At 57.8% G+C, this 20,489-nt stretch overlaps 1 protein-coding gene across 4 annotated transcripts in view; it reads left to right on the forward strand.

Moving 5' to 3' along the window:
* ADCY1 (adenylate cyclase 1) overlaps positions 1-11,102 on the forward strand; it is a 107,190-nt gene extending 96,088 nt beyond the window's left edge. For 3 of the 4 annotated variants that reach the window (XM_042963061.1, XM_042963068.1, XM_042963076.1), the window contains exons 16-20: positions 201-347; positions 855-953; positions 6,374-6,488; positions 7,540-7,664; positions 9,388-11,102. In XM_042963061.1, the coding sequence (XP_042818995.1) occupies positions 201-347; positions 855-953; positions 6,374-6,488; positions 7,540-7,664; positions 9,388-9,714 (813 nt within the window). In that variant the 3' untranslated portion in view covers positions 9,715-11,102. Of the gene's footprint in view, positions 1-200; positions 348-835; positions 954-6,373; positions 6,489-7,539; positions 7,665-9,387 lie in introns of those variants that run through there. The other variant, XM_042963084.1, reaches the window with a different exon arrangement.
* The last annotated feature ends 9,387 nt before the right edge of the window (positions 11,103-20,489 follow it).

The following is a 20,489-nucleotide window of genomic DNA, read 5'->3' on the forward strand; positions in this document are numbered from 1 at the left end:
AACTGTCAGCTCAACAATAGGCTTGGCCAGTGCCTTAGACCTCGAAGGCTGAAGGCGGGGCCAGCTTGACCGGCTTTGGCTAGAGAGCATCCAGGGTTCCAGGGCTGTTTTCCTGTCCCCCCCCACCCACCCCCCTGGCCCCTCGTGCTACCCCTGGTGCCATGGCTGGGCGCCATGGCTGATCTGAACTTTGCCCCCAGGACCTGTACTACCAGTCCTACTCACAGGTGGGCGTCATGTTTGCTTCCATCCCCAACTTCGACGACTTCTACATCGAGCTGGACGGCAACAACATGGGGGTGGAGTGTCTGCGTCTCCTGAACGAGATCATCGCAGACTTCGACGAGGTGAGGGCTGCCAGCCGCTGTGAGGCCGCGTCTGCACTGTGCCCGCCGCGTGGCGTGCTCCCTGCACACGGAACCGGGAGGAGGCTCATACGTTCTGTCCCCCTGGGGGGTCCAGGCAGACCCTGACCCTGGAGGAGGGCCCTTCGCCACCTGTGGGCACTGAGCTCCCGTGGCAGGTGCTGACGCCTGTCCCCTACCTAGTAAATGGGGTGTTCGGGCTGACGACCCTGGGGTCTGCACCTGCCCCGCTCCCTGCCCTGGGGCGTCTCCTCCAGGTGACCTTGAGGTCACTGCTGCATGACACCTGCGCTCTGTGAGGTCCCTCCTGGGCTCCTCTTTCCCACGCCCTTGCCAGAGCCCCTCAGATCTCCCCAGACCTTGTCTGGTGCCTGCAACAGACAAGACACACTGCTTCTCAGCACTCGCTCCCCCTGCCCTGGGCTTGCTCTCAAAGTGGCTTCTCTAAGATGTTATGTAACGTTGAACAGTTTTGCGTTTTAAACAAAGCTCATGGACAAAGACTTTTACAAGGACTTGGAGAAGATCAAGACCATCGGGAGCACCTACATGGCCGCTGTGGGGCTGGCGCCCACCACTGGGACCAAGGTGAGTGCCGCTCGGGGACTGGGTCCCAGTTCTGCCCCAGACTGCTCCGGAACTCTGGGCAGGCTCTGCACTGAGCCCCAGTCTGCCTGATAAGTGGGTCAGAGCAGCGGCCCGTGGGCTGTCCGTCCAGTGGCCAGCTGTCTCCAGACACACTCTCCCATAGAACATCGGCACCAAGGCCAGTCACAGGGGTTCCTCCAGCCCTGCTCCGCCCCACTGGCCCCCTCCCCACCAGCCCTTCTCCCTCCCCACCAGCCCTGCTCCCTCCCCACCAGCTGCACCCCAGTCCTGCCAGCTGGGCACCGTGGAGTGTTCCCCTTTCCCAGTGCAGAACTGTGAATAATGTCTTCAGGTTGCCTCTAAAAAAATAGGCAGGAAAAGAGAGGAAGTTGTCAAAAAAAATGCAATGAATGCAAAACAGTTATAAATATGGGAGATACTAATTCATAATAATCCATTGATTATTATGTCAGTAATCATTTTAAATGTGAGTGGAAATATGCCAGTTAAAGGAGACTGACAGAGTGGCCAAGAGCATAAGACCCAGCTATATGCTTTATTTATTTGTTTTTAAATGTTTATTTATTTTAGAGAGCACGAGTGGGGGAGGGACAGAGAGAGAAGGGGACAGAGGATCCGAAGTGGCCGCATTGACAGCAGAGAGCCCCATGCAGGTCTTGAACTCACAAACCTTGAGATCATGACCTGAGCCAAAGTCAGACGCTCAACCATCTGAGCCACTCAGGTGCCCCAAGAAACACACTTTAAAGACACAGATACCTTAAAAATAAAGGATGTAGAAAGAGATACCCTTTTAGCACTAATAAGACAAAATTCAAGTAGTGATCTAATTTCAGACAAAGCAAACTTCAGATCAAGGAAAATTATGAGACAGAAATAAAGAGGGAGACTGCAAAATGATAAAGGAGTCAATTCTCTAGGAAACCATAACAATCTTTAACATGTATACATCTAACAACAGTGTGTCAAAATATGTAAGGCAAAAACAGATAGAATCACAGGGAAGAATCGATGAACCCACTGTTACAGTTGGAGACTGCAGCACCCTTCTTGGTCACTGGCAGGGCCAAGGGGGCATCTGCAAAGATGGTTGAACTGAACAGCATCATCAAGCACCTGGATGTAATTGGCACCCATAGACAACTCCATCCAACAACAGCAGAATACACATTCTTCCCATGCTCAAGCGGAACACTGACCAAGATAGAGCACATAAAACATACCTTAATGAGTGTAAAACAATTGAAATCATGTAAAGTGTGTTCTCACACCCAAATGGAATTAAACTAGAAATCTATCGATAGGGACATAGTTGGAAAATTCCAAACTATTTATTTGCGTATTAAGCAATACTTGTCGAAATGACATGAGTCAAAGAAGAACTCTCAAGAGAAGTCTTAAAAACGTGTTGAACTAACTAAAAATGGAAATACAATTGAACAAAACCTGCGAGATGCAGCAGGCCCTCCGAAGGAAACTTACGTCCCTGAAGTCATATATTAGAAAAGAAGAATGATCCCGAATCAACCGTGTAAGCTTCCGCCTTGGCAAACTACAGAAAGGAGAACAGTATAAATCTGTGGTGAGCATCGGGGGAAACATCAGAGCACAATCAATGAACTTGAAAACAGGTAAGCACCAAAGAAAATCAATGGAACTAAAAGCTGGCTGTTTGAAAAATCAAAAAAGTTTATAACCTCTAGCCATGCTAACTGAGAAAAAAAGAAAACACAAGTTACTAATATTAGAAATATTCACTTGTACTGAATCAATGGAAAGTAAAAGGATGAAAAGGTATGTTATGAACAACTCTGTGCCCGCAAATGTGATAATCTGGACCAAGTGGACCAATTCTCTGAAAGGCACAATCTACCAAAACTTGAACAAGGGGAAATAAAAAATATTAGCAGACCGTATCTACTAAAACAATTGAACCAATAATTGGTAACCTTCCAAAACAGCACTGGGCCCAGATGGGTTCATTGAACATTTAAGGAAGAGATTACACAAATTCTATAAACTCTCGTCCAGAAAATAGAAGTTTCTAATTCATTTCTTTCTAACTCATTCTATGGATCCAGTATTACAATAATGGGAAAACCAGATCGATTACAAGGAAGGAAAATCACAGGCCAGTATTTCTCGCAAGTATGGATGTGGAAGTCTTCGACAAATGTTCATTGACTCCAACATTGTATGAAGAGAATAATACGCCACAAACAAGTTGGATTTATTCAGAATACCAAAGCTGGTTCAACATTTCAAAATGAGTTAATGAAATTTACTGTATCCACAGGATAAAGAAGAGAAATCACATGATCACATCAATTAATTGAGGCAGAACAGCCATTTTGACAACATCCAAACTCATTCCTGATTTAAAAAACAACAAACGTAAGGAAACTCTACAAATAGAAACCTCGTGAACTGGATAGAGAACATCTACCAAAAGGTGTAGTTTAGTATCATACTTAATGATGACAAACAAAGCATCATGCTCACATCAGGAGCGTGGCGAGAATGCTCTGTCACCACTCCTAGTCAACGTTCATACTGGAAGACTTAGCTAGCGCAATAAGACAAGAAAAGGAAGTAAAAGTATACAGACTGGGGAGGAGAAACTGTCTCTTCACAGATGACATGATTATATATGTGGAACATTAAAAAAGAATCCCCCAAATGTCTATAATAAGCAACCACAAGAAACAAGATTAATAAAGTCACTTCCTTACATACCAGCAATGCCCAAGTGGAATTTGAAATTAAAGAGTGCCACTTATATTTGCATACCCCCCAAGTTAAATACTAGGTGCACATTTAAAAAATAATTACAACAAGATCTCTATGAGGGCAAGTGTATAACTTTGATGCAAGAAATTGAGATCAAACAGGTGTAGAAGGAACGTTCCTGCATAGGAAGACTCAAGGTCAAGAGGCCAGTTATTGCTGACCTTATAGATTTCCTGCAATCCCGCTCAAAAGTCCAGCATGTCACTGTGTGATATTGACCAGTTGGCCCTAAGTTTACACGAGGCAAAACACGCAGAGCCGTTAACACAGGACAGCAGAGGTGGAACCGAGTTGGAGAACTGAACTACGGACTTTAGGGTTGCTAGAAAGAAAGCTGCCATGAGCAAGACCATGTGGTGTTGGGGAGAACGGACAACTAGATCAACGAAATGGAATAGAGAGCCCAGACACAGACTCCCATTGACAGAGTCAACAGTTCTTTGACAGAAGAGTGAATGGAGCAAAGGTAATCTTCAGCAAACAGTGCCAGAACAAGTACACACCTGTATTTAGAGAGATGTTAACACAAAATGGGTTAAATTACGTCAGAATGGATCATAGACCTCAATGTGAAGGGCAGAAGTGTTAAACATCTAGAAATCACATGAGAAAATCAAGGTGACCTTGGGTTGGTGTTAAGTGTTTATTTATTTTATTTTTTAAAGCTATTTTTTTTTACATTTATTTCTGAGAGACAGAGAGAGACAGAACACAAGTAGGGGAGGAGCAGAGAGAGAAGGAGACAGAGAATCCAAAGCAGGTTCCAGGCTCCGAGCTGTCAGCACAGAGCCTGACGTGGGATTTGAACTCACAAACTGTGAGATCATGACCTGAGCCGAAGTCGGACCCTTAACCGACTGAGCCACCCAGGTGCCCCCAAGCTATTTTTTAATGTTTATTTATTTTGAGAGAGAGTGAGCGTGAGCAGAGGAGGGGCAGAGAGAGAGGGAGAAAGAAATCCCAAGCAGGCGCCACACTGTCAGCGCAGAGCCTGATGTGGGGGCTCGATCCCATGAACCGTGAGATCGTGACCTGAGCCAAAATCAAGAGTTGGGTGCTTCACCGACTGAGCTGCCCAGGCACCTCTGTGATCAGTGTTTAGATGACCCATGGAAAAATCATCATTACGTTGGACCTAACTGAAAATTTTAAATATGTGCGGGAAATACTATCATGAAATGCCAATCTACAGACTGAAGGAAAATCTTTGCAAACCACCTCTCTGATAAAGGGCTTGCATCAAACCCTAACTCAACAATAAGAAAACAACCCAGTTAAAAAGTGGGCACAAAATCCAGACATGTCACTTGCATATGATGCAAGTGATATTCTGTATCAGGCGTCTGCAAGGAAATGCAAATTAAGACAATGGGACACCACCGCACACTGATTAGAAGGGCCAGAACCCTGACGACGCCCAGCGCTGGTGAGGACGCCAAGTGGCAGGGACGCTTACCGCTGGTGGGAGCACAGAGTGGGGTGGCCGCTGTGGGGGACAGACAGTCTGGCGGTTTCTTACAGAACTAAATACACTCTTACCGTACGTTCCAGCAATACTGCTTGGCATTTACCCAAAGGGACAGATGACTTAGGGCCATGAAACATCTGACACGGATGTTTACAGCAGCTCTACTCATGATTGCCAAAACCAGGGAGCAACCAGGATGCCCTTTGGTAGGTGAATGGATAACAGACTACGGTCCATCAGCTCTAGAAAGAAATGAGCTCTCACGCCACAGAAGGACATGAAGGAGCCTTGAATGCATCTTACTAGGGCAAGAAGCAGATCTGGAAAGGCTACGTACTGTGTGATTCCACTTACAGGAGATTCTGGAAGAGGCACAACCATGGGGACCTGGAAGGATTAGGGGTTGCCAGCGGGGTTGGGGGAGAGGGATGAACAGGCGGGCATGGGAGCTGGTGGGACAGTAAAACTACTCTTGTGGGTGCACGAAACTCTGCATTTGGGAAAACGCGTAGAATGTACACACATAATATAAACTGTGGACTTTAGTTGACGATAGTGAATCACCGTGGGCGCATCAGTGGCGACAAAGGTCCTGACGCAGGATGTGAACAGTAGGCAAACTGTGGGGTGGGGGCAGGGGCACAGTCTACGGGACTCTCTAGGCCATCTGCTCTATTTACTGATAGACCTTAACCCGTTCGGACAAGAGTTAAGTCAGTTAAGTTTTTTAAAGCGTCTGTTCCCTTTATTCGAGGACTAGTAAAATACCCGTAAACAGAGAAAAATGAGAAACCTTGAACTGTCACAAGAAGAGAAAAACCTGACGGTTGTCTTTGTTTTACACAAGAGGGGCTGTCTCAAATGAATATTTTTTTAAGTTTGAGAGAGAGAGCACGCACTTGAGTTGGGGAGGGGTCCAGAGAGGAGGAGAGAAAGAATCCTAAGCAGGCTCTGTGCCGGCAGTGCACCCACGACCCCGTGGGGCTGACACCAGGCCACTACCCAGCCTACAGTGGGCGGGGCGCTGCTGTGCCTGTGGGGTCAGGTCCTGCCCCTGGCGGGGTGCCCGCGGAGCGTCCCAGCCCCCACATGTGGTCGCACCCCCCAAGCGTGGTAACCGCCCCCCGTCTGCTCCGTGCAGGCCAAGAAGGGCATCTCCTCCCACCTGAGCACACTGGCCGACTTCGCCATCGAGATGTTCGACGTCCTGGATGAAATCAACTACCAGTCTTACAACGACTTTGTGCTCCGTGTGGGTATGTGGCCTCAGACGCCAGCATGCTGCTCCTGCCCCACCCAGGGCTGGTGGCCTGGCCCCTCCTGTCCAGGAGGGAGGGCAGACCTCCCAGGGGCGGCCTGGGGGCACAGGGACAGCTGCCTCTGAAAGGGTCCTGGGAACCGGACCTGAGACCCAAAGGGTTGCTGTTGAGCTCACGAAACGCCTAAGTCCACTCGTGGTGGGCGGGGGGCGGCGGGGGGTGGGGGTGGGGGAATGCTCCAAAAATGGTTGCTTGTGGTGGTTCTAGAATTCAGACGTCCAGTGTCCAGTAAAAATCCTAAGAGTCAGGCTGAGTGTGAGGGTGACGGCAGGGGTCTGCGGAACCTGGCGCCCGCCCGGCCCAAGTCCCTGCGTCCTGCTTTCTCCTCTGGCCGGGACTCCACCGCGTGTAGTGACATGGCAGGAGACAGAAATTCTGTTCCCGCTCCCCCATGGGGACCTAGCAGGGAGCCTGGCCCACCAGCCGTGGGGGAAGTGGCCCTCGGGCCCCTGTCTGGGCCCTGCGTCCTGCACACCACACCGGCACCCCGCTGCTGGGCTGGGACGTAGTGCCTGTGGCTGACCCAGAAAAGTCTGCGGGGTGTGGTGTGGGGCGATGTGACGTGGCCTCTGCAGGGCCAGGAGGCCCCAGTTCTGGGATGGCTGCAGGGGTGATGGGCACTCACACCTTGAGCCACGTGAAGAGAAGGGGGCCTCCGTTCCCCACTTCAGAGCACCCCGAAATAGCGTGAACGTTTCCGGGCCCCATACCCTACAAGACCTGCGGGGTCGCAGCCAGGGAAACGGAAGGGGGCGGCAGTGTGGGGGGTGCACTGCCGTCCCGAAAGGCCAGGCGTCTGAGCAGTGCGGGGTCTCCGTTCCAGGGAATGGGATTCAGGATGAGGATGGGGCCGTATGCCCAGGCTTCCAAACGGCCCCTTCGGACCGGACACTGTGCCAGGATCCCCAGGACCCCACGACCCCAAGAGGGGAAAACTCCTGCCCTCGGAAGCCTTCCCGGCACTGACGGTGCTGACGCTGTTTTCCAGGCATCAACGTGGGCCCTGTGGTGGCCGGGGTGATTGGGGCTCGGAGGCCGCAGTACGACATCTGGGGGAACACGGTCAACGTGGCCAGTCGGATGGACAGCACCGGCGTCCAGGGCAGAATCCAGGTCAGTTCACCACGAGTGCCGAGGCTGGGAGACGAGGCGCAAGAGGCGGGGGCCGGCTTGGCGGGAGTGGGCGGCCCTGAGCCCCAGGGCCTGGCAGGGACAGAACGCCGCCTAGCACGGCGTGTCCGTGGCCTGTGGGGCGCGTAGTTGTTGCTGTCTGGTTTGCTCTTTGGCCGCGGGGGTTGGCTCCCGCATGGCTGTGTGCAGAGTTGGCGTGGTGAGGGCTGGGGTCCCAGTCAAAGACAGCGAGCCCCTCCAGCATGCAGGACCCTGCCCACGTGCCCGGCTGCCTTAGAGGGAAAGGCTTCCTGTGGTTTTGAAGGGCGGGTGCTGTGAGATGCCTGGCCCTGACCCCCCGGACCGGCCACCCCAAGGCTTGGGGGCAGTGACAGCTCTTCCCAGGTGTGCAGGGCTGTGGGTGGCTCTCGGGACCTCGGTCAGGTTTGCGGGGGCTCACACCACAGGCCCTGGGGCCTTGGGGGGAGGAGGCCTGTCCCTCTGTGTGGCTGCTGCTGGCCTCTTGGGGGCCCATGGGACCGGGACAGTGAATGCAGGGTGCTCTTTCAGTGGCCCCGGGTCCAGCACTGGCCTCCCCCTCTGCCCTGATGCCTGGCAGGGTCCTCGAGAGCTGTGTAGAGGCTGCCAACTCCCCGGCATCTGCGTGTTCAGTCGTTCCTCTCACTGCCCCCCCCCCCCCCCCCCCCCCCCGGCCAGCATCCAGCAGGCGCTACGTCCCTCTCAGGTGCCTGGTAGGCCCTTGGGTTCCTGGGTTTAAACTGTCAGGAGAGCTGTGCCCAGCACAGGACAGGATCCCCTGAGGTGCGTCTGCACATCTGCAGTCCTTCCTTCGAATTTCTTTTATTGTCGTGAAGTTCGCACACTTTCCCGCATCACTGTGTGTGGTTCGTGAACAGCTCGAAGGCACTGAGTGACCCCACCTGCCATCCAGGACCCTGCGGCCTCCCCAGGACAGGTCACACGTATGAGGGGACCTTGGTGAAGCCAGGCCACTGTCCCAGGTCCACTAAGTTTCCAAAATCAGATTCCAGCAAGCCCCCGCCACAGACTGTGGCCGTTCTCCACGAAGTGCCTGCCTCCCCCGCCCCACTGTCATACCGCAGGGACCGCCCTTCCGTAGCCCCCGCCCCCATGCTGCATGTGGGTCTCTGCAAGTCCTGCATGGCCACGTTCTGACCCAGGTGCCCACCTCTCAGGGTCCCAGGGCTCCGACATGCCCTGACCACCTCTGTTCCCGGAGACACTTCTCCCGCCAGCGGCCCCTCACTTGGGCCCCCTCCCGTGTTGAGCACGCCCGCCAGTAAATGCTTCTTATGGGATCCTTCCTCTGCTGGGGCCCAATCAGACATTTGGTTCTTTCCTCAAAGAAGCGAGTGAGGGCCCCAGATGTTAGCGATGCAGGTTTGTGTGTCCCGCCCCTCACTGTCAGCCTCTGGAGCTGGTCCCGCCCAGGCATCCGGCTGGTGCCCGGGCCTCCCCCTGGAGAGCACTGCTTTCTCCTGCGTGCCCGTAGCTGGCTGGTGTGCAGGCGGCCGAGACCCCGGGCTGTCCCTTTGGGGATCCCCGCGGCCCCTTGGGTCCCCGGCTCTCTATGATGCTGGAGATAGGCTGTGGCGGGTGGAGGAGGGAGCCTCCGGGCGGCCCTGCCCCCAGGATCCTCGCCCGCCGACCCAGAGGGGTGCCCGCTTGCTTTCCTCCACTGCAGGTGACCGAGGAGGTTCACCGGCTGCTGCGCCGGGGGACCTACCGCTTCGTGTGCCGCGGGAAGGTCAGCGTCAAGGGCAAGGGTGAGATGCTGACATACTTCCTGGAAGGCAGGACGGACGGAAACGGCTCCCAAGCCAGGGAGCGGAAAGTGTGTGGCTACGGGCGAGCCGGCCTCCAGGGCAGACTGGGCACGGGCCCGCCCCCGGTGTCCTCCATGGCCGGCCTCCCGGTCAGAGCTGGGATGGGGGCTCTGCAGGGCTCAGGGCTCCCCCCCTGCCCCCATGGCCAGCACCTGCCCCCCGGAGCAGCTGGGAAGGAGGCTTAGCGGAGCCCACGCTGGCTGCCGGGGGCTCAGGGCACAAATGTGCGGGGCGTCTGGGCCTCGGGGGCTCCAGCAGGGACCAGCCCGGCCGACAGCAGGGCCGGGTGCCAGCGGCTGGGCTGCGGAAGGGGAGCCGTCCAGGCATGACCCGAAGCAGCCGGGCAGTGACGGGCCAGGGGCAGCCCTGCCCGCGTGGACTTGAGGCTTTCACGGGACTGTGCTCACGCGGTCCTCTCCTCGGTGGCAGAGAAGGAGCAGCTGCCTGGGAGCGGCCGGGTCAGCGTCAGGCTCTGGGCCCTTCAGGACATCCTGCAGGGCTGCAGGCTTCCATTTAGCCAGAGCTGTGGAGCTGTGGCCGGCGGGCGTGAGCGCGAGTGTGCCCCTAGGCAGATGCACCATGAACCCTGTGTGGTGGGGCCTGCGTGGACAGAAGCCAGGCCTCGCTCGGCAGGGCCGTGAGGGCAAGAACGTGACCCAGATGGCTGGGCCCCTGATGGGTGGTTTTGGGGAGAACAGACAAGCCCCCTGTGTGGCTGTGCAGGTGGTGGGGACACCTCCTTCCAGAACGGTCTTTGCTGAGAGCCAGAGGCGGGTCTTCTGGAACTCACGGGCCCCTGAGCCATGTCTCCACATCAAGACCAGCGTCCTCCCTGTTCTGCGCTGTGCTGTCCCTTGACCCCTGACGGCACCGGTTCCTACAGACCCTGGCTGTTCTGGTCACCGTGCTGGTCATCTTGGTCTCCAGTACTTACAACATGAGCCTGCATGGATTTTGAAACAAGTGAACCTCACGACCCAGAGAGAGCTTGGGTGGAAGAACCAGCGGCCGGACGGGGAGTCTCGGAGTGAGTTTCGGGCTGCACGTGCGGGTGTCCGGCCCCCTGCAGGGAACTGTGCAGAGGTCTGGGAGTCACCTATGTGCGCAGGGACAGACCGAGGACGCCGGGATGTGCTGCTGGGGGCACAGGGTGGCAGCCGGGGGAAAGGACAGACCAGAAATACCCGGACGAGACATTCGGGGGCCTCAGCTCTGACTGCAGGAGGAAGACCGTTTTGGCACCGGAGGGGGTCTGGGCAGACAAGTCCATCTGGGGACCAGTCCTGACCTGCAGCTCCAGCATGCAGTGCGGGGGGCTCTGGGGGACTGAAGCCAGTGAAGGGGCCTGGGGGTCCTGCTCCCGGGGATGTCCCCAGGCTGCTCCCGCTGGAGGCCTGCGAGGCGTGGCATGCTCCGTGGGGGGCGACCCTGCCCAGCCGTGTTGCCGGGCGGGGGCTCTCTGTGGGGCAGTCCGCGCAGGTTCAGGACAGAAGTGGGTGGGTGGACAGCCTCCCTCCTGAGAACAAGCTGTTTGCTGGGCCAGCAACAGCCATCGCTACATCGACAAGGTCTCAGTGGCCCGGCCCGCGCACCCCCCCCCCCCCCGCCGCCCACATTTAGAGACATGGCATGATTCCTTCAGGGGAACCTGAGTCACCTCAAGAGTCCTGTGAGCATGTGGCCCGTGTGCCTGTCTGCACCCAGCTGCAGGGCTGGGGACCTGGCCCGTCTTCCACCCAGGGCAGGTTGGGGGCCGGGGAGCGGTGGACGGCACTGTGGCCTGACCTTGTGAACGTGCTCTGTCACAAGACAGAGGGGACTTTACAGGAATTGAGGGTACGGGCCTTCAACTGAGGCAGGGTCCTGAGTTCCCTGGGTGGCCCCGGTGGGACCGCGTGTCCCCTCGAAGTGGACGTGGAGGCCGGGCGGTCAGGACGGCCCAAGCATGAAGTTGTTGTTAAAGATTCGGGGCCCTGGCCCTCAGCTGGCGGAGATGGGTTGGTGGCTCTCCAGACACACACAGCAGGTTCCAGAGGCGGGTGGACGCCCATGGGACTCTCAGTGGCGCTCTGGCCTCGCTGGGCCCAACCCGGGGTCCACGGAACCAGGATCAGCTGACCTCCGTGACCAACTCCGGCAACGAGGCTCCCGCCTCCACGAGCGAGCGACCGTCGGTCACCAGCGGCTCAGCCCCGCGGCTCCCTGGGGTGCAGGATCCGTGTGCCGCCTCAGCGGTCGCTGTGTGCCATCTTCCTCCGTACTTGGGATGGGACTGTAGGATATTGCCTTACTTGTTTTTACTCTTGTACAGCGTTCACGGACAAACGTTAGCCTTTCGCGTGGGGTCCTCTCTGAATTATTTGAGATGCTCTGTAAACAGCACAGTGTCACACGACACCCCTTCGCTCCCACCAAAAATGAGAACAGCCCGTCACCATGCGAATGACACCCTTTACCCAGATGTGCGATGTCCCCAAGGCCCCGCGTCTCTGCTTGGGGAAGCCAAGCCCTGCTTGGGGGGCACTTTGGGGTGTCCCTTGGCGCCCCCGCTGTGTGCTGCTTATGCCCAACCTCAGTAGACTAGAGAGCAACCCCAAACTTCCAGATGCTTCCACGGACCATGGGGCCGGGTGGTCCACTCCACAGGATCTGTGTCCTGCAGGGCGGCACCCCCCACAGGCCAGGTCCCCCGAGCCTGTACTTTTATCAGCCTCCAAAGCCACCAGAGCTTCCAGACACCTTCTGTCACTAGAAGCAATAACAACTTTAACATGTGGAACCAAGCCCGGTGCAGAGCAGACCGGTAACTCAGACACAAGCCATGTGCACACGTGTGCCCAAGTCGAGCCATGCTATGGGGGGCCGACACCTCCAGGGCCCCCCCAGCCCCTCCTCCAGACCCAGCTCAGGCTCCTCCATGGGCTTTGCTGTCGGTGCCCCGGGCACAGGGAGCAGAGGGACACAGGGAGGGCAGGCTGGGGTCTGTGCACATCTGTGACTCCCCTTACGCTATCTCCGCGTGTTTCAGAGCCGGGACGCCCATCCTCCCCACTCAGCCTGGTTGACACTTGGGCTCCGCGCTCAGATAGGACCCGGCCAGCCTTCAGAGGCACACACCCCAGGTCCCCCGTAGCTCCATGCTGGGCCCCATCAGCAGCCTAGACATACCGAACCCCTGCTTTGTCCCACTCAAGGAGGAAGGGTCCGGTTGGCCTTGCCCTTCTCTGTCTCGGTCTGGTGGACCCGTCTCTATCCCGGCATGTGTGTGCATGTGCCCTTGTGCGCTGTGTACCTGTGACTCCCTGAGTCGGGTCCTTTTGGTCCCTCCCTGGGAGGCAGGCCCCGCCCACTGCACCCATGCACGGCTTACCTGGCAGGTGCTCCCCCCCTGCCGGGCACTGAGTGGCCCCCTGACCAGCTGGGTCACAGCTGACACATGGAATTCTGAAGTGTGCAGGCCTGTTGGCTGTATGGAAAGTCACCCCCGGAAACTGATTTGACACCGATTTTGTAGTGGCTTCGATTAAAAAAAACATAACAAAACAAAACAAAAACAAAAAGTCCACCTTCTTAGAAGCTGTTGATTTTAAAATGTTTGGTTTGGTGAAATTAAGGGGCAGCTGTGGCCGGCTGGAAGCAGAGGGCATGGCCACGTCCTGGCGCCTGGACCTCCTGTCTGCCCGGCTGCGTTTGCTTTGAAAGTTCACATGGGACGATTGAGCCCCAACACCCTCTGACGGGACTTGGGAAACGTGGGGTGTGGCCTGTCTTCTTGTGGCATCTGGCGGTAGTGTTTGTCTTCACGAGTCATAGGCTGGAGTGGGTTGAAATCAGGTCCCAGGTCAGCTGGGGGTGGCCTGAGGACCCCCGTCCTGGAGGGCGGGGTGGGGATGGGGTCAAGGGGCAGACGTTCAGGAAGGCTCCATTTGGCTCAGCCTAAGGAATATACTTCTGCCTGTGCGTTTGGCCAGGCTGGACTCCGGAGGTGTGGGGTCGGCACTGGCAGCTGGTCCCGGGAGTGCGGGCCCCTGGGGAGTGGGGCCGGGTCCCCAATACTGTGGCAGGTGGCAAGCAGCCAGAGGCAGGCCCTGTGCCCAGAGACCGTGGGGGCCCCGCAGCAGCGGATGTAGCAATGCAGAGTGCCCGTGGTGGGAGGGACAGCCTGGTGTGGCCAGCAGCACGAGGCAGGGTGCCAACCCCAGACCCCGTGCCCTCGGGGCACTCCCAGGGACGCCAGCTCCAGAAGCCGGCTGCTGTCTGTGCGCACCTGCAGGCCAGTCCTGTAGTGCCCGGGGACACATGTCACCTGCTTGTCCCCCTCGTGGGAGTAAACGTGATTGCAGGGGCGTCTGGGGACCACAGCTCCCTAAAGGGCTTTGTGGTAATGACTCCTACATTCGAATTTCTTAATTTCCCTGCAGATGTAATCCGTCTGTTTCCCATCAGATCTGTTCACACAGATAAACCGTAACTGCTGTGCTGGAGCCATGATTTGCTCACATCAGTGCGTATGTGCGTGTGTGTGTGTGCGCATGTGTGCATGTATATGGGTGTGTGTGTGTGCACACACGCCCATGCACGGGTGTGAAATGTGTGTACGTGTGTGTTCTTGCATGGGTGTGAAATGTTCATGTGTGTGCAAGTGCGTGTGTGCGTGTGTGCGTGTGTGTGTGCATACGCGGTCTGGCATGAGCAAAATACAAACCGATGGTGTGTTCCTGAGGCTAAGATGGGGTCACAGAGAACAGACTGAGTTGGGGGGCAGCCAGCCTGCCCCCAGGCGTTTGGTGGGACTGTCCCTGCGTGCCCTGCCTTGATTTCCCTTAGAAATCCCAGCCCTGGGAGGCGAGGAGGGGCAGGGGCAGAGCGGCCGTGGCCCCCACACGGCACCTCTGTGTCCGGCCATAGACAGGAGCAGAGTCTCTTCCTGATGTTCTTAGAACCTTCTGTCTGCCGTGTCGGTGAGGAAGCCCAGGGCCATCGAGGCAGCAAACTGCCCGTGTTCTGTTGTTGGGTATGGTGGTTTCTGTCTTCAGCCCGTCTGGGCTCCCTGTGCATGGAGGCTGCGGAGGGGCCCGTAGATGGGGGGCAGGAACCCTGGACGAGGAGCTGGCGGGGAGCAGGGCACCTGCCTCTTGGCTTCACGGCTGGAGGCCAGGTCGTCGGCTGCCCGCGGCCGTGCAGACAGACGTCCACGCACAGGGCCCTCTTGGGTGACGTTGTCAGCGGTCAGCGCGCCGACCACAGGGGCGGCCATGCCCTGTGGGTGAGGTCGCTCCGGACACAACCTCGATTCCTTTGTGCAATCTGTGCATTCCTCCCCACGCGTCACTGGGTTCTGTAGGTTCCGCTCGGATAACCGCGGGAAGGGCCGGGGTGAAAACACGTCTGGACGTCTCCACGTGGCCATAGACGAAGGAAACAGCGCCTCTTTGGCGGCCCTCAGGGCCCGTTCCCTGAGCTGCGCGCCCCGCGGTGTCGTGAGGCACCCCGGGGCTCTGAGAGGTTATTGACTTAAGCGGCATCACACAGTGCAGAATGGCAGGGCCTGTCTGTCCTGAGCCCTTGGTTTTTGTCACCCTCCCCCCGCCCTCAGCTGACGCTGCTGGTTTGGATGGAGCTCCCTGCTGGTCCACACCCGGGCCGGCTCTGAGTGGTGTGTGGCCAGCCGCCCGCGGCTGTGCCCCGGGCGCGGGTTGGCCTCACCTGGCGTCCTGCTCTCCCCGGCACAGCATTTTGTGCTTTCGACTGCCGCCCCCACCAGGTTGCTCCAAGTCTGAGGAACCCTGTCTCCATCCCTTTCTGTCCTAAATCTGTGTGCTGCCCACCTGTCCTAGCCTGAGCAAACCGCGGGGCAGCGGGGGGACAGCTGCCCAAGTCTTCCTGCGAGGCCTCTCTGGTGTCAGGCAGACAGGGGCCCCCAGAAACCCCCAGACCACACACACGCCTCCCCACGTACACGCAGCCAAGTGGCCCCCAAGTCCTGGTCAGAAGGCGTGTGAGCCCTGGAAGGCCGTGTCTGCCATGTCCCTCCTGATGGCACAGCCACCCAGTGCCTCACGCTCCTGGCCCGCTGTGGGCGGGCGGGGTCCCTCCTGCAGGTCGGAGGACAGCCAAGGGCAGCCTTCCCCGGGTGGGCGTGGAAGGCAAGACAGGTGTCGTGGAGGTGCCGGGTCCCCAGCTTCCCCGGCCCCGACCCCTTCTGCCCTAGGCAGCTCGGAGGCAAACAGTGTGCATCACCTGCCGGGGACTGATGTGTAAACAGAGAAGCCGTCCTAGGCCAGCCCCCCCAGACCTGGCCGACCGCTCGGGCTCACTAGTCGTGTGTGACGTGCGGGACGGTCTGTGGGAACGGCCCCTCTGAGTGCCCCGTCTGTGCACTCTCGCCCCCCACGGCGCAGACCATGGGCCCACCAGCAGCCAGAACTCGATTCTCACCTCCCACCAGCGGCCCCACCCGACCCCGGGCCCTGGACAGAAGCACATGTCTCAGGGGACCGCCGCACCCCCGCCGTGGGGAGCTTGAGGAAGTCCACTGCGTCCCTTGCACACCCTGGGGTGCCACACCTCCGGAGCATCCGTCCTGCGGGGTCGCGCGGTCTTGCCTTCACCCTGTACAAATTATGGGCTCGCAAGCCACGTGCACTCAGAATTGCATGCCGTGAAACCCCCACGTGTGTGAACCCACTTTGAACTTGAAAACACGCATCACGCGCAGAGGGACGGGCCCGTCTTGGGCCATCTGCCGGCTGGCCGCAGAGCGTCCCCGCGACACAGCGCACCCTGGGGCCCAAGTCCGGGCAGCAGTGCCTGCACCAATGATGCAGCGTGTCCCAGCCCGGACGCCCCTCCTCCCTGCCCCGCCCCGGCCGCACGATTGCACACCCCCTTGCACAAGGAAGGTAACACGTGACCGCCACCACCTTAGAGTAGCTTCCGTTCTCGCCAATGGTCAACCCAAAGCCCACCCTGGGGGGTTTCCTCACTTGCCAAGAAAGGTGGTGTGAGCCCTGCACCCTCCGCGTCCCGCCAGCTGTGGCTGTGTCCCAATGCGGAAGGCAGAGTGGGTGGGCACGGGGACGGGCTCTCCGCCCACGAGCTCACTCGAGAACAGTTCTTCAGACACAAAACCAGGTGACGGGGTCGGAGTGACGCCGGCTCACGGTCACCGGATAGCTTCTCTCGATAGATTTGTATAATCAATACGGGTCTATTTTTACGTCAGCCCCTCACTGTACCTTCCGGTCTTTTCCAAGATGGTTCAACCGAGACAGAGAACTGAGTGATTGGTCCTATTTTTATTAACAAAGAGGTGAACAGACTGAAAAGTTAACGTGAATGTACATTTCTTAATTGCGACTTTTCTACTGAGTGTTTGCACTATACTTTCTGGAATCTTATTTAACAAAAATAAAGGAAAAAATTGCTTGACTAAACGTTGTGGCGGTTTTCATTGAAAGCCACGTGGTCGTGGGCGGGATCTGGAGCGGCTCCTGCCTCACTCCCCATTGAGGGGGACGGTGGTCTCCTATAAAGTGTGGGGGGTCCCCGCCTGGGCCTCAGTTACCCCTCCACTGGCCGTGGAGTTTCTGCTCTCAGCAAGAGTCTCCGGGGAGATGACTCACTACCTGGGGTTGGTTCCTCAGACTGGTAAGTGTCCCCTGGTTGGGGATTCCCATGGAAGCAGATCAAGAGGGGACAGCAGGGAGTGGGGGGGCCACATCAACAGGCTGAGCCATGCCGCTCACTAAAAGTGGGCTGTGCCGGCCGAGTCGGGCCAAGGTCGGGGCATAGCGGAAAAAAGGCCCTGAGGCAGCAGACCAGAGTGTCAGGGAGGGTTTGCCAGCAGTGACACCAGCCACCCTCTGCCAGGACACCGCTAATGCCACCGTTCGGGGAAGCCCCCTCCTACCCCCAGGTTAGGGGGCAAGAGAGGCCAGTGGTGCAGGGACCGCACATATCTGGTGGGAGGCAAGGGACAGGCCGGACCCTGGAGAGCAGGAGCCTGTGGCCCAGGCTCATCCCATGGAGCCCGAGACCCGCCCCCCGAGGGCAGAGGTGGGGCGGGGCAGTTGCTGGCTCAGCCTCCTCCCTGCCCTGAGCCCCAGGCTGTTTCCAGCACCCACTGACCCCCTCCCCCGTCCACCCCCCCCCCCCCCCCCGCCTCAGCAGCTTGGCAGAAGTCACAGGGAGCACACCCCTGATGGCCCCAAACCTGCCCTGCCCGCTGCTCCCCTGCCTGTGTGACCCCCATTTCCAATGCTAGGGACGCACAGGGAGGCCCCCAGGCTTTGTCTCGGAGCCCCGGCCATCGGGGGCCCTGCTGGCCCTGTCTCCTCGTCCCATATCCACCACCTTCTCTGGCTCTGCCTGGCCTGTGTGCCCGTCTGCCACCCCTGCCCCGTCCTGCAGGGGCCCCTAGGCACTCCGGCCGCTGCATCCCCCCCAGCTACTCTCACGGGGCTTCGGATGCCAACCGGTCACGTCCTAGCTGTGCCGGAACCCTGCAGGGGCCCCCAGCTCACGCAGGTGAACGGGGCCCTCCAGGCGCTCCGAGGGCCGCCCCCTCCCGCTCCATGCTGTCCCAGCCCCTGCCTCCACACGGGCTCCCCGCCATCCCCGGCACCCCAGATGCTCAGCCAGGGCCAGGGGTCCCTCTGCGGCACATGCCTCCACGTCTTGGTTCGCGGTCAGCCTCCCCAGGGGCCTCGTCTCTGTGTTTAGAACCTGCCCTCCCCCTGCTCTGCCGTCCCTGCCATGAAATGAATGAATGAGTGCACAGGGTGACTGCGTAGACGGCTGTATGCATCTCTGGGGGTTCCTACGACCCAGGAGCCCAAGCTGGGGGGCTTCAACAACAGAGATGTACCCTCCCGCCTCTGGAGGCCGCGTTCCTTCTGCGTGTGGGGGGCAGTCCGGCCTGCGCCTCTTCCAGCTTTGGGGGGCCCCCGGCGTCCTGGGCTCGCGGTGGCCCAATGTGCCTGCCGCTGGCTTCTCCCTGCGCGTCTGCATTGGGTGCAGGGCGTGACCTTAATCCAGAATGACGTCATCTCTGCACCCTCATGGTAATCACAACTGCGAGGACCCGTGTTCCAAGGGAGGTCTGGTAGGGATGGAATTGTCCCCCTCCCCAAATTCCAGGCTGGGCCTGCAGGGAGGCAGTCAGGGTTCAAGGAGGCCGAGGGTTGGTCCCCGTGATGGGATGGGTGCCCGTGCAGAACGAGACCCCCCAGAACCGACCGCACTGATGCCCGGATCTCCAGTGCCCGGCCTGCAGGACAGCGAGGAGTAAGCACTGTGGGAACTGGCAGATTCGGACAAGGCCGCCTTCTCAGGCTGTGGGGGGCTCTCTGCCTGTGAACCCAGCGGCAGCCGGTGGGCATGGGGATGTCAACAAACAGCGTTGGCCCCACAGCAGCCACAGGGTGGGGCCCCGACACCAGCACAGAAGCGGATCCAGAGTTCCTGAAACCAGAACCGCAAGTTGGACTTTTCATGCACCTGCCGTGTCGGGATCAGGTGTGGGGGGGGCACGCTTGGGGTGTTTGTAGGGGGAACTGGGATTCCAGGTTGGCAGTCGGTTCCCTGAGTACTGAGAACACGGCGGGTCCCCAGGCAGCAGGACCCGGCAGGCTTCCTGATCATCCTTGGAACTTGGTGGGAGGTGTTTGTGGCTGGGAACTGTCCTGGATGAGTAGCCTGATGTGCAGGGCCTGTCCGTTTCTCTGTCCTCATGTCTGACCTCCTAGGATTTGGACACTGGATGCCAGTTCAGCCATTGTTTTCTCCAAGTTTACTCTCTCTGTGGGAGATGCCCTCGATTTTATCTTCCAGGGCTCCTGTGGGATTGCTCACTTCTGTTATCCTATTCTTTATTTTTTGAGAGCAGGGGAGGGGCAGAGAGAGAGAGAGAGCGTGAGCAGGGGAGGGGCAGAGAGAGGGAGAGGGAGAGGGAGAGGGAGAGGGAGAGGGAGAGAGGGAGAGAGGGAGAGAGGGAGAGAGGGAGAGAGGGAGAGAGGGAGAGAGGGAGGGAGGATCCTAAGCAGACTCCTTGCTGTCAGCACAGAGCCCAACAGGGGGCTCGATCTCACAAACCAAGAGAAAATGACCTGAGCTGAAATCAAGTCATATGCTTAGCTGACTGAGCCCCCCCGGGCACCCCTACTCTCACCCTGTTCTTAATTCCTAAACGTTATCTGCTGGGTATTTCTCTGTGTGGCATCCTCTTATGTCACCACTGTCCCCCGACGCTGCTCCCATGTCTGGTGCGTCTCTGCCTTCACACCTGCTTCCCGCATGGTGTGTGTTCCCATCCGTGAAAGTTCCGCATGTGGCTGGGACAGGGGCACCTCCACGTCTGTGCCCAGGTGTTTCCTCTCAGACCATGTCCCCTGTCCTCCTGGGGCCCTGGGCCTGGCGTGGCCTCCAGGACCTACAGGGAGACACCTGCCCTCTGTATTCACGATGCGAGGCACCCCATGGCCACCGCGCACGCCGGCAGTGGTTCTTCCGGCCCCAGAGCCCCTCACGCGCCCCCACGAGCAGGCCCCCTTCTCCCTCGGGGTAACCACGCTCTACAGTGTCACGTGCCAGGGTTAAAAAGATCACAAGGTCAGAACCTCTTTGTTAACTGGGAAATTTAAGCTCCCTTTAGAAAATAGGATTATTGCTATATTTGAACTTGTTTCTCCCATCATGCTTTTAAATATTGTTTTTTGTATGCTTTTTCCTTTTGTTGATTTAAAACACCGTATTCCACATCTCTACACATTTGTGACTGGCACAGAAAGCCCCCGAATACTGTGCATGTTTAGAAGGTGTCCACATTTCAAAGCATCATGTTAAATGCCGGATTGTTCCCGACTCAGAATAAACGCCAGAGCCGCCATCCTCGTCCAGCCTAGCTACACGCTGTTCTTAGCCACTATTTCAAATCCCTGCTTTTTAAAAACCCCACAAA

Source organism: Panthera tigris, chromosome A2, assembly GCF_018350195.1.
Source record: "Panthera tigris isolate Pti1 chromosome A2, P.tigris_Pti1_mat1.1, whole genome shotgun sequence".
NCBI classification, from domain to species: domain Eukaryota; kingdom Metazoa; phylum Chordata; class Mammalia; order Carnivora; family Felidae; genus Panthera; species Panthera tigris.